Source organism: Lathyrus oleraceus, chromosome 7, assembly GCF_024323335.1.
Source record: "Lathyrus oleraceus cultivar Zhongwan6 chromosome 7, CAAS_Psat_ZW6_1.0, whole genome shotgun sequence".
Taxonomy (NCBI): domain Eukaryota; kingdom Viridiplantae; phylum Streptophyta; class Magnoliopsida; order Fabales; family Fabaceae; genus Lathyrus; species Lathyrus oleraceus.
The window spans coordinates 179,481,208-179,495,329 of record NC_066585.1 but is presented as its reverse complement, the minus strand read 5'-3'; the positions used below and the strand labels follow the sequence as shown (position 1 = coordinate 179,495,329).

Here is a 14,122-nt window from a genome sequence, read left to right as displayed (position 1 = left end):
TCTTTGAATTCCATGTACCAAATATGAATCATCATATTCAAAAGCCATCAATAGCATAAATTCATCATCAGAATCTCCTCTGGCGACATTTACTTCTTCTGACTTCCTTTTCCTTATTTGACCAACAATCAACAGCGAAGTGACCAAACTTCTTACAACAGTAGCACTGAACTTTCCTCATGTCATACTTCACCTTCTCCTTCTGAGCACTCTTCTGCCTTCAAGAAGTTGTAGTTTCTGACTTTTGAACACCATCAGATCTCTTCCTAGCTTCTGACCAAGACTGCTTCTGATTATTTCTTACCAGAAGCTACTTTCAGAGCCTGTTGCTCTACCTCCATTTCAGAGTTTCTCTCAGTCAGACGCAACTCTTGTGCCTCTAGACTGCTTTGCGGCTCTTCAATTCTCATGGTGTTAAGATATTTAGAATGTTCAATTGCTACCACAATGTAATCAAGTTGGAGAGTAAGAGATCTAAGTACCTTCTCAATGATAGTTTCTTCACACGACTTCATCTCATTTGTTATCAGAATCACTTTGAAGATGTAGTCAGGTACATTTTCATTTTTCTTCATGCTAAGATTCTCATACTGCTTACGTAGAGACTGAAGTTTCACCTTCTTTACTTATGCATCACCGTCGTAGCATCGTACCAGTGTGTCATATGCATCCTTCGCCGTCGTCGAATCAACAATTTTCTCAAACACCTTCACATCCACACACTAATAGATGTAGAATAAGTCCTTCTGATCCTTCTTCCTCAGATTATGATGAGCATATCTCTGCACATCCGTTGCATTTGTCAGAAGTGCAACCACCGATTCCAGTACTTGCCATCGAACACTGGAAGCTTGGTACTCAGCTTATTGTTTCCGTTCATCTTCAACCTTGTGTAGTACACTCAGATCTCATTAAACACTATTGTTTCTAAATCCCGCAGAATCAAGAAATATGATTTTGTTACGTTTTCAATCAAAAGTCCAACACGAACTCAAGAAACAAAATCAATCACACAACGCCTCACCATTCACTCATGTTTCTCTATGCTTCCGCGTGGATCTGAACCGGAGCTCTAGATACCAATTATTGATGCACAAGGTGAAAAAAATGAAGATTGAGGAAGAAAAAGAAGAGAGAGAATAACAAATTCTAACAAACTTCCACTAACAATTCCACTAACGGTGACACATTGAAATTGGTTGCCAGACACTGCATAACAATACTCGGAGGATACAATTGTTGACAACTATACTATTATATATATACACAAATAATAGTGCCACATAGGCGAAATACTAAAATATTTAATTACCCTTCAACACCCACCTCATACCCGCACTATATATATTTATATATTTTTATTTTTATTATTATAAACCTATGTATGTTTATCAATTTTATTGAATACATCTATATTAAATTTGTACACATTTCAATATAAGTGTTTGTTTATTTCTGAACTCAACAAGAATATCCTTGGACTTTTTTTTAATGTTTCCTAAATCTTAAAATAACATGATAAACTATAATTGTTCAATAATGATTTTATTAGAAATACGGGTAAGTGGGTACGGATATATTGAAGGTGAGAAAAACAAGAAAGGGGGGGTTTGAATTGTTTGAAAAATAAGCGCTGTTTCAAAATGAAAACCACACAAAGATTTTATACTGGTTCGCTTATAACACAAAGCTACTCCAGTCCACCCGGCCAAGGTGATTTCTCCTTCAACAAGGACTTAATCCACTAATCTTGAAAGATTACAAACAACGTCTAAGAGAAAAATCTCTTAGTCCTCTCAAGTATACAGACTACACAGAGTCACTTGAGGAAATCAACAAACAATAGATGAAAGATTTATGTAATCTAGAGTGCTTCTAAGAAAGCAAAATATTACAATGTTAAGAACAAGAGTTTTTCACGTAATAAGCAAAAGCTTCGTGAAAATCTTAGAGAGCAAGAGTGTTTTTCTTGAGTGTTGATGTTTCAGTATAGTTTTGGCTTATTGGCTTATTGACTTCTTAGCTTCTTCAAGGTTGATTGCAGCCTATTTATATATCAGTTGAAGTAGTAGTTGAAACTGGTGGATATTGAGATGAAGTTACGCCATCACATAAATAGCTTCTGCAGGATGACTTTTTTCTTCTTGAAATGACTACTTACCACAAGTAGTATTTTCTTTATTGAAATTGGAGATTAACGTCTCTTTCTCAATTAGGAAATCCATTTGCAAATCTTTACTTGACTTCAACGTTACTCTTTCATGATTAGCAATTCCATGCTCAGAGTATTTGTGTTTCTGGAGAAACTTGGAGTTTTGTATCTGATGTTGATCTCTTGTGAGTTCAGATAGTTTCTTTAGATAGCGCTGAGAACTTCTGGAGTTTAGAGATAGCGTTGTTCAGAGTCAGAACATCTAGAGTTCACTTCTTGTTCAGATGCTTCTGATACTTTGCTGTTTTGCTTAGAGTTAGAACTTCTTGAGCGTGTTTCCTCATCAGATGCTTCTGATCATTTGAGAATATGTATCTGATCTGCTTCTGTATCTGATGACATCATCAGATTTCTTCCTTCTTTCTTTAGAATCCTGCACACTTAGAAACTTTTCGTTAGGGTGCCATTTTTGGTTTCATCCTTTGTTATCATCAAAATCAAGGAATCTGTTGTAGAACAATTTTTGTTCTTACATATATGTACTTAGCTACCCATATGATATCAGCACGGGTACAAATGTTGGTACCCACATGGATATGAGCTGGGATACAAAGATTTTTTAAAAGTGTGGGTATAAGGACGGGTATTATAATATCATACTCAAACTCTATCCATTGTTATTCCTAAAAACAAGTTTGATTAATTCATATGTTTAGATCTTTTCCATGTTAATCATGATTTGAATTGTAACTTATACTATTGATCTAATTCTATTTGATTGTGTCTCTTCTTTAGTTAAAATAATTATATAAAAAAAACTAAAATTATGTTGGTACGTAGGCACAAGTTCGGAGGTCTTGTCAAACACAAAAATATAATCAATGAATTCTTTTCTCAACCATACACTCTATCTTTTTCTCAAACATCTTTTATACCAAAAACACATACACACATAAAAAAAAGGGCTCCCTGGGAGTACCTAGAACACTTTGGGTGCTAACACCTTCCCTTTGTGTAACCAACCCCCTTACCTGTAATCTCTGGAATTTTATTAGTTTTGATTTGAAAACTTCTTATCTTTGGGTTTTGTTCGTACTTTTCCCTTTTCCTTTGGAAACAATAAAAGCGCGGTGACGACTTTGGTTTTACTGACGTCAAGTTTATCCATAGCTTGATGGTCATGAATTTACCGCTACACATATGCAAATGGAAGTCTTGGTTGCTTCCCTCTCATGCACACAATGCATGACTTCTCTGGCTTCTTTGAATTCCATGTACCAAATATGAATCATCATATTCAAAAGCCATCAATAGCATAAATTCATCATCAGAATCTCCTCTGGCGACATTTACTTCTTCTGACTTCCTTTTCCTTATTTGACCAACAATCAACAGCGAAGTGACCAAACTTCTTACAACAGTAGCACTGAACTTTCCTCATGTCATACTTCACCTTCTCCTTCTGAGCACTCTTCTGCCTTCAAGAAGTTGTAGTTTCTGACTTTTGAACACCATCAGATCTCTTCCTAGCTTCTGACCAAGACTGCTTCTGATTATTTCTTACCAGAAGCTACTTTCAGAGCCTGTTGCTCTACCTCCATTTCAGAGTTTCTCTCAGTCAGACGCAACTCTTGTGCCTCTAGACTGCTTTGCGGCTCTTCAATTCTCATGGTGTTAAGATATTTAGAATGTTCAATTGTTACCACAATGTAATCAAGTTGGAGAGTAAGAGATCTAAGTACCTTCTCAATGATAGTTTCTTCACACGACTTCATCTCATTTGTTATTAGAATCACTTTGAAGATGTAGTCAGGTACATTTTCATTTTTCTTCATGCTAAGATTCTCATACTGCTTACGTAGAGACTGAAGTTTCACCTTCTTTACTTATGCATCACCGTCGTAGCATCGTACCAGTGTGTCATATGCATCCTTCGCCGTCGTCGAATCAACAATTTTCTCAAACACCTTCACATCCACACACTAATAGATGTAGAATAAGTCCTTCTGATCCTTCTTCCTCAGATTATGATGAGCATATCTCTGCACATCCGTTGCATTTGTCAGAAGTACAACCAGAACGTAACTATCATTGACGAGATCAAGAACACCTTGAATGTCAAACAACACGGGATATGAATCATTCACTGATTCCAGTACTTACCATCGAACACTGGAAGCTTGGTACTCAGCTTATTGTTTTCGTTCATCTTCAACCTTGTGCAGTACACTCAGATCTCACTAAACACTATTGTTTCTAAATCCCGCAGAATCAAGAAATGTGATTTTTTTACGTTTTCAATCAAAAGTTCAACACGAACTCAAGAAACAAAATCAATCACACAACGCCTCACCATTCGCTCATGTTTCTCTGTGCTTCCGCGTGGATCTGAACCGGAGCTCTAGATACCAATTATTGATGCACAAGGTGAAAAAATGAAGATTGAGGAAGAAAAAGAAGAGAGAGAATAACAAATTCTAACAAACTTCCACTAACGGTGACACATTGAAATTGGTTGCCAGACACTGCATAACAATACTCGGAGGATACAATTGTTGACAACTATACTATTATATATATACACAAATAATAGTGCCACGTAGGCGAAATAATAAAATATTGAATTACCCTTCAACACCCACCTCATACCCGCACTATATATATTTATTTATTTTTATTTTTATTATTATAAACTTATGTATGTTTATCAATTTTATTGAATACATCTATATTAAATTTGTACACATTTCAATATAAGTGTTTGTTTATTTCTGAACTCAACAATAATATCCTTGGACTTTTTTTTTAATGTTTCCAAAATCTTAAAATAACATGATAAACTATAATTGTTCAATAATGATTTTATTAGAAATGCGGGTAAGTGGGTACGAATATATGTACTTAGTTACCCATATGATATCGGCACGGGTACAAATGTTGGTACCCACATGGATATGAGCTCGGATACAAAGATTTTTTAAAAGTGCGGGTATAAGGATGGGTATTATAATATCATACTCAAACTCTATCCATTGTTATTCCTAAAAACAAGTTTGATTAATTCATATGTTTAGATCTTTTCCATGTTAATCATGATTTGAATTGTAACTTATACTATTTATCTAATTCTATTTGATTGTGTCTCTTCTTTAGTTAAAATAATTATATAAAAAAAAACTAAAATTATGTTGGTACTAATTCAATAACTTATTCAATTCAACAATTGGGGATATCTTTAATTCTCAATTCAATTAATTCGAATTTTTAAAATACTAATTCAAACAGATATTTTGGAGATCTCCAACTTTCGTATTACTTGATGAAATATTAAATTTTAAATATTTTTTAAAAATATATTTCAAACTATTTTAAAAAAAAAATAGTTAATAATAAAATCATGTAACTGTCCACATACATTGTATGGAATAAGATATAATTTATGGTATTTAGATTTTTATTTATTTTATGAAAGAAAAAGGAAATGCAATAATTTTTTATTTTCTTTATATAATAACTTTAAAGAATTCGATAGAATTAGATAAATAATACTATAAATTACAATTCAAATAATTCAAATAAATCATTTATTCAATGAATTTAAGATATTAAAATTTGTTTTTAAAAGAGAATAGAGGGGTGAATTTAAAATATATATAAAAAAATTTATATAGTCAACAAATCATATATATTTATATGTTTTTTATTATAAAAGAAATACTTTTAGTCTCATTTATTTTGAGTCTCTTAAATATAGTCAATAACCGAAGAAAGTTTTGTCAAAGAAAAAAACTAGAATCAGGAAAAAAGAAAAGTTAACAAAGAACAATGCTGACATCAGATAATAATAAAATTACCCTAAAACCCACAGTAAATGGCGCCGTTGGTTGTAACAAACAACTAGTTTCTTCATAGACCTTGCAAGGGCATTTCAGGAATTAACAAAACAAATGCATAGAGTTTAATTGTGTTTGAATTGAATGAATATAAAAGGTAGGCTCCGTAACACACAAACGCAAAAGCCGAACTCAAACTGCTTCTTCTCTTATGTACGTACACTTCTTCGACTATTCATTCTTATTTAATTTTTAGCTCTTTTACTCTTTTATGCTGCAATTGATTCAGCTTTTCAATTCGTTCTTCATTGTGATATAGTTCTATTTTTTTTTGTTTATCTGTTGACGACCTCAATGATGATGACACTGTTTTTTGGTTGGAGAATTCTGATACTGTCAAGATGAACTTTTAAATTCTTGATCATGACACTGTTAATCCCTAGTAAATATGAATATTGATGTTGAATCTCAATTGTTCTTTTCATGATTCATTATGAATTTTGTACTTTAGGTGTGATGTCAGTACTAACCGAATTTAATTGTCACTGTATGCTGCAGCGTATCGTTCCGTCGACGATCGATCATGGCATGGTATTTTATTTATACTCTCTAACTGAATTTCATTTTATTATCAAAATACTTTCTTCTAAATACTATGGTCATTTGCTGATCATCTCTATCATAGCAGGATCCGAACAAGTATGGGGAGAATAAGATTCGATGGGAATGAAGACAGACTCAGTAACTTACCAGAATGTATTATCCTTCACATTTTGTCTTTTTTGACCATACAGCATGCCGTTCAAACTTGTGTTTTGTCCACCAGATGGAAACATCTCTGGAAACGTATGCCAACTCTTAATTTGAATTCACATGAATTTATGACTCTCAAGATTTTCTCTGTATTCGTCTCTAAGATTTTGTCTCTCCGTGATACCTCTACTGCACTACATGCAGTTAATCTTATACGTGGTCGTACTATTGAGCCTCGACTCCTTAAAAGGTTTTTAAACTATGTTATTTCCCATAACACCCATCTCCAACAGTTAGGAATCTCTGTATGTGGTGATATTGGTCTCGTTTTCAACTGTGTTTCTTCATGCCGGGCTCTTACATCTCTTACGCTTTCAGTTCGCCCTAAATGGAGCGATTCTACAGCAACATTATTTCCAAAATCTTTGAATTTGCCTTTACTGACCAGCTTGGATCTAACAAATTTTGCCTTTTGCGGGGATGAAAATGGTTGTGCTGAGCCCTTTTTGGCCTTTACCAAGTTGAATAGTTTGGTCATTTTTGATTGTAAGGTAAGGGATGCACAAATCCTCAGCATATCAAACAACACACTTGTCAATTTAGCTATGCATTATAATTCATCTCTCCATGCCAAAATCAAGCTAAATGCTCCAAGTCTGTGTACCTTTAATTATACCGGTAGTTACCATATTCATGAAATATGTGGGAGTGGACTTTCTTCTGTTAAAAAATTGAATATCAAATCAGCACATTTTTCAGCTTCGAAGTATGCTTTGGTTCTATTTAGCTGGCTGATAAACTTTGCCAATATAGAGTCATTAACCGTCACTTCAACTGTTCTCCAGGTACCAATTATGTTTTTGGACATGATTTTTACTTTCTTAGGATGATTTTTTGTGTTCAATTTTTGTTAAAATTCAAATGATTTGCCTAAAACTGATCTTAATTCACCCTCATTTCTTAGATTCTCTCCTTAGTTCCTGATGTATTGAAGGTTAAGCTCCGTTGTTTCCATAACTTGAAGTCATTGAAAGTAGAACTCATACAAATTCGGGCAGGATCTTTATTACTATTAATTCAAGAGGCCATGATAGAGAAAGCAGCTGCCAAGTCACCTAAAGAAGTTGTGAAGTTAAGAAAGGCATTTGAAACAAGTTTTGAACCACCTGCCATACCGGATGGAATAGTTGACTTCTTGCGTCAAAACTCGCCGTCGGCTGAAGTTAACATCTCAACAGAGGATCCGTGTTCTTTTAATCTAAAGCAGGTAATTATTTTAAAACTTTGAGTGAGCTGAGTGTGGTAATTTTTTCTGAGAATCTAACATTAGATAGTTTTAAATGAAACAACCATAAAAGAGTTTGTGATTGGTTGTTACTAAACAGATTGAAGAATCTATAAAAGGTGTGAATATTAACAATTATCGCTCGCGATTCTCTATGCGTTCCTCCGCCCGTCTTCCGAGACTCTCTGTGCGTTCCTCCTCTTCTGTCGCACCTGGTTTGGCTGCCAAGTCTGCTTCTGCCGCCGAGCCTGCTTCTGATGCTGCTCCTGCTTCTGCCGCCGAGCCTGCTTCTGATGCTGCTCCTGCTTCTGCCGCTGAGCCTGCCACTGCTGGTTCTCCCAATCTTCATATGTGTCTCGGGGAAAAGGTAAGATTCCTTACATGCATTTGATAGATCCTTATTGAATTTCTATTAGTTATTTTAATGTGGACATATCCATCTTCATTATAGAAATCATTCAAGAATGAAGACAGTTTTGAATCTTTCCTATTCAGTTATTGTTTGTTTTCATATGATTGACTTTGGAAAGCCAATTGATAGTGTTAGTTTTTGTGACCGTAGGATGATGATAAATGATCGAATAAAGATGAGGAGGAGAAGCACCAATAAAGATAATGGGCAGTGAAGACTTCTCATATTGTAAGATGTTAGATAAGTGACTCAAAATATCACTTTGACTGTCTTTACTCAAATGTGTCGTTTCCCTCTGAAAGTGTAGTTAGATTTGGTACATGTACTTTCTCTGTGAACTTTTCATTTTGAAGTCATATTGTATTGTATGAAACTCATATTATCTGCCTTTTAGTTGTGTGTTTTTGCTGTATGAATCATTTAGTTGCTACTGGATATTGTTTATGGATAACTTTTAATTTTTGCTATAAATTTGTTCTGATCCTTACAATTCAATGGCTTTCTTTTATATAAATTTGTTATCATACTTACATTTTTAAGTCAATAGGAACTTATACCATTATTGTTTGTTCGCACAATGATATTAACCAATATTTGCATTAAGAAAATGTTGTGTTTTTATTATAAGTAACCAATAATTGAATCAACTTAGGACTGTCCAATTTTAATCTAAATTTAGATCAAAATTTCAATATGAATTGATGGCAAACATAATGTCATATAATATCTTGTTTCATTTAAATTTAGATATTTATATTATTGTGACTTTAACAAGTATATGAACTTCTCTATTGAGAGATTCCAAACTACTTTTCACTCCACTCATCAATTCTATATCTTTCTCATTTTTTTATGCATAAATATTTCAGCAACATAAAATATATATTATGATAGATTGAGAAACACGATGCATTAATTTTCAAATTTACTACACTTATGATTGACATTGTTGAAGTACTACTAATTTGTTTCTTAAGATGTCACATATGGTAGAGATTTCAAACTTTTAACCACTTAACTGTTTACTATTGTTAGTAAGATTAGATTAAATTTAATTAGCTAATATACTTTGTATAAATTCTTTAATGTCAATCTCACAGTGTATTAACTTTGTAATCTTGTAACCAAAACTATATATAGTGCTTCAAGATTGTGCTATTTCAGAATCAATATTCATCAATAACAAGAAAGTGATTGTTTCATTTAAATTTCTCTTATTCTCTATTTTGTTCTCTAAACTCTTTATTGTTAAAGCTCTATTTGTCTCTATCTAAAAGTATTTGATCAATTGTGCTATGATCAAAGATTCATAACAAATTGGTTTGATGAGCGTGGATCAATTCAAACATGACATCAATAAAGTATAAGATTGAAAAGTTTGCAGGAAGAAATAATTTTTGCTTATGGTGTGACCAAGATGTGAGCATTGCTTGTTCATTAGGGTGTTGAAGAAGCTTTACAAGGTGAAAGTACTCTTGATGTGAAGCGGGAGGAAAAGGAAAAAAAAACATCTTAATGAATAAACTAAAGATGAGGTTCATGAGACAGATCAAACCATGAAAAGGAATGATGTGCTGAAGTATAACATAAATAATTTGAAAATGAAATGTTAAATTACTGAAAATATAATGAGAAAAAAGATTTTGCACAGTGTAAAATATTTTTATATTATCAATAAGACTTGTATATTCCGCCACATCATATTTTTATTTTTAAAATACTGTTCTGATTTGATAATATAAAATACTTTGATTGAATGTCAGTGTAATATTTTTTTACACGTACATTGTCTTTAACCTCAAACATAATTAATTAAATATATAATATATATATTTAAACTATAATTAATTTAATTAGTCAAATTTAACTATTTTTTATTTTAATATATTATAAAAATATATTTGGAATGCATGTTTGTGGTTACAGAATAAAATTAAGGTTTATTTTTTATATTTTCAACATAAAAATGAATAAAATATATAATATATCAATTATTATTTTTTAAACTTTAAATTTTTAAAACTATTTATTTAAAAATTAGTCATTACAGAAATTGTTGAAGTATGTTGAAATACTTTTATTTGTTATAAATCATGATTATTTACTTAACTTATCATTATATATTTTCAGATTAAAAATGAGAATAATTATAATATAATGTATTATAAAAATATATACAAAATAAATATTGTGACTAAAGAATTAATTAAAGTTAATTATTTTTTAATAAATGAGACACCATAATCTTTTTATAATGGAGATAATTAAAAAGATTAAAATAATCATCTAACTATAAAAAAAGTTAAAAATTTCATAAGAAATAAATTTTATGTTTAATATAATAAAAAGATTATGGTGTCTCATTTAAACGTATAAGTTGCATGCTTCAATAATTTCTATAATGACTCATTTTTAAATAATATAGCTTTAAAAGTTTAAAGTTTGAAAAATAATAATTGATATATTATATATTTTATTTATTTTTATGTTGACAATATAGAAAAGAAACATTGATTTTTTCCTTTAACTACAAACATGCATTCCAAATATATTTTTATAATATATTAAAATAAAAAATAGTTAAAATTGATTAATTAAATTAATTATAGATAATTTAAATAATTTAATTATTATCAAATAAAAATATATAAAATATTTATTTAGTAAGTTATATTAAAATAAAATAAAAACAACGCCTTTTAGGAATAAATTATATGGGATGATGTAAATTTTTTTATGTTCTTTTGTTTTCTCAAATTAAATTATATAATAGATGAAAAAATAAAGGAAAATTAAAACTAAAACATATTTCTATCACTTCTTTAAATGATAATTTTTTCTCTTTTTTATTAATGGTTGGATAAATTAAATGGTTTAAAATTGCATATGAGAGAGGATATGAGAAAAAAAATTGAAGAATATCCTATTCTCAAATATGTAGATATGTTAATAAAGCGTAAAATGATACCGTGTTTATATACGGATAATTATGAATTAAAAATTATACTAGTCATTTATTTATATTGTTATACTTAGGTGCAAATTAATGTTTTAATTTGATTTTTTATTGAAAAGTTGAACTTTTATTCTGAATTATTTATTAAAATGGTCAAATTCATAAATAAAAAAATATATAATTTTAAATTTTACAATTGAATTTTAATTATGAATTTCAATCTATTATTTAATTTTGAAATAAAAATTATACCCTTTGATTTTGGATTATTTGAGTTAGAAATTTGTTACTCACCAAAGTGATCAAATTAATTAAACTTTATAATTTTAAATTATGCAATTGAATTATGATCTGTTCAATGAAATTTATCATTATAAGGCATATAAAGATATTCGAAAATGGATCATAACTTAAAAAGACTTCTGAATTTGGAGTCTAATATACCTATTGAATTCCGAGATGTGAAATTTTGAGAACCTTATAACGGATGGTATGAAATTCGAGATTCCAACAAATAAAGAATCTCGTGGAAAAAGGTTCTCTACGAATTATTGAAGCACAAACCGAAAGTTCTTCATGATTGTTGAAACACAGTCCAAATTTAGAATAAGCAAGAGAATCCGAAAGGCTAAGGATCTAGGATCAAACAAAATTAATTCTCAATTTATTTTTGTTATCTAGTAAAAGGAAAAAGTGAGAATTATATTCGTGAGATTCCTATTATTCTTCAAGTGGAAGATGATGCTAAGATTTATAAGAAAGTAGTAACTTCAACAAACTCCTCCTTTTGGAATAATGATATCCAAGACGAAATAAATTCAATAATGTCAAACCACATTTTTGAACTTGTCGATCTATCTAAGAGATCAAGACCCATTAGATGCAAGTGGGTGTTTATAAGAAAGTATCATAGTGATGGTACACTAAACACTATAAGGTTGGATTAGTAGCTAAGGATTTTAGACAAAAGGAATGTGTTGAAATTATTTCAACACATTTGCACCACTAGCAAGGACAATGACAATTAGAAGTATTGTTTGTATTAATTTCTTTGCATGACTCTATAGTTCATCAAATGAATGTCAAAACAACATTCCAAAATGTAGACATCGACGAGGAGATTTACATGGAGAAACCGGAAGGTTATGTACTTCTTGGTAATGAACAAAAGGTGTGCAAACTTGGAAAATCCTTGTATGGATTAAAACAAACACGGAAACAATGACATCAAAATTTTGACCTTGTCATTGCAAGATTCACCAATTAATTGGGAGATACATAACTTAGGGGAAAATAATATTTTGTCATTATCAAAAGGGGGAGATTGTGAAGAATACATCTTATATCTAGTTCAGTTTTGATGAAGACAAAGATTATCAAAGAAGGAAAGAATCAAGAGTGTCATGCACATAAAGGATAGAGTTGATCAAGAAGGTTCAACATAGAAATTCAAGTGAAGATTTGAAACAAGTGAACATAACTAAGGTGTTAATTACAATTCATACTATACTACTTTAAATTTCTCTGAATTTTTTCTCTCACTTCATCTAAAAACCTTCTGGGAAGTGACCATTTCATTTAGTCAAACACATTATATTGAGAAAATGCTTTATAATTAGTTCAAAGACTTACGCTTAAGGAAGTGACAATTCCATTTGATCCTAGTGTCAAACTTCAAAAAAAATGATGGAAGAGTTGTGGCTCAATTGGAATATGCAAGTGTAATTTGTTGTCTAATGTACTTGATGCAATGTACCAGACTTGATACATCATTTATCGTTAGTAAAATTAGTAGATTTACTAGAAATCAAAATAGTGAACAATGGAAGGCCATCACTAGGATTTTTGGTTATCTTTTAAAAAATCAAAAATCCCGGCCTTCATTATGGTATGTTTCCTACCATACTAGATGGATATACCGATACGAGTTGGATATCGAGTGTTGGAGATCACAAATCGTCAACTGGGTGGAAATTTACATTAGCTGGAGGTGTAACTTCTTAGATGAGCGAGAAATATAAACATGTACCAATCTCTCGACCATTGAATAAGAGTTTTTGGATTTTATTTCCTTCATTCGGGAATTTGAAAGGTTGAGAGACCTTCTATTGGAGTTCCATTTGATAAAGATAATGCTTCAAATGTGTTGATACATTGTAATACTCAAGCCATTTTAGTTAGAGCATATAGGAAGTGTATAATGGAAAGTCTAAGAACATGAGACTTAGACATTCTTTCATGAGAAAGTTGATTAAGTATGAAATCACTTCACTCATATATATATCATCAAGCTATAATTTGGTTGATCCATTTACTAAACCACTGATTAGAGATTTAGTAAAGACTACATCGAGACGTATGGGTTGAAACTCCTTGAGTAAGAGTTCCAACAATGGTAGCAACCCAATCTGAAGTTAAAAAAACCTTAACCTAAGATTCAATGGGTAACAACAAGTCGTTGATTTGAGTGTTTGTGCGACATTATAATGCTGACTATTTCAAATTGAGGGTTGATTTTTTTCAAACTCTTAATGAAGTTCAATATCGATGATATGTGTCCAGGATAGAATGTGAACTTCACCTATATGAATTTCGATATGGTGTCGTCTCAAAATGAGAACTGGAGTTTCTCTCACGAAGAAAATTCATGAAACAGGAAAACATATGGTCAAAAATAAGTGCTAGACAAGAAATTAGGCGGAAAATCATTAAAGAATGTGTTTAAAGTAAC

At 31.1% G+C, this 14,122-nt stretch overlaps 1 protein-coding gene across 2 annotated transcripts; it reads left to right on the top strand.

The window, feature by feature from the left end:
* The first annotated feature begins 6,543 nt into the window (after positions 1 to 6,543).
* Positions 6,544 to 8,817, top strand: LOC127106878 (putative F-box/FBD/LRR-repeat protein At1g78760). Of its 2 annotated transcripts, XM_051044170.1 has the most exons (5): positions 6,544 to 6,576; positions 6,671 to 7,583; positions 7,703 to 8,005; positions 8,124 to 8,390; positions 8,586 to 8,817. In XM_051044170.1, exons 1-5 carry the CDS (start codon positions 6,569 to 6,571, stop codon positions 8,598 to 8,600), a joined length of 1,506 nt encoding a protein of 501 aa, XP_050900127.1. In that variant the 5' UTR covers positions 6,544 to 6,568; the 3' UTR covers positions 8,601 to 8,817. The 2 variants fall into 2 exon arrangements, with proteins under 2 accessions (XP_050900127.1, XP_050900128.1); XM_051044171.1 differs by lacking the exon at positions 8,586 to 8,817 and having other exon boundaries at positions 8,097 to 8,215.
* The last annotated feature ends 5,305 nt before the right edge of the window (positions 8,818 to 14,122 follow it).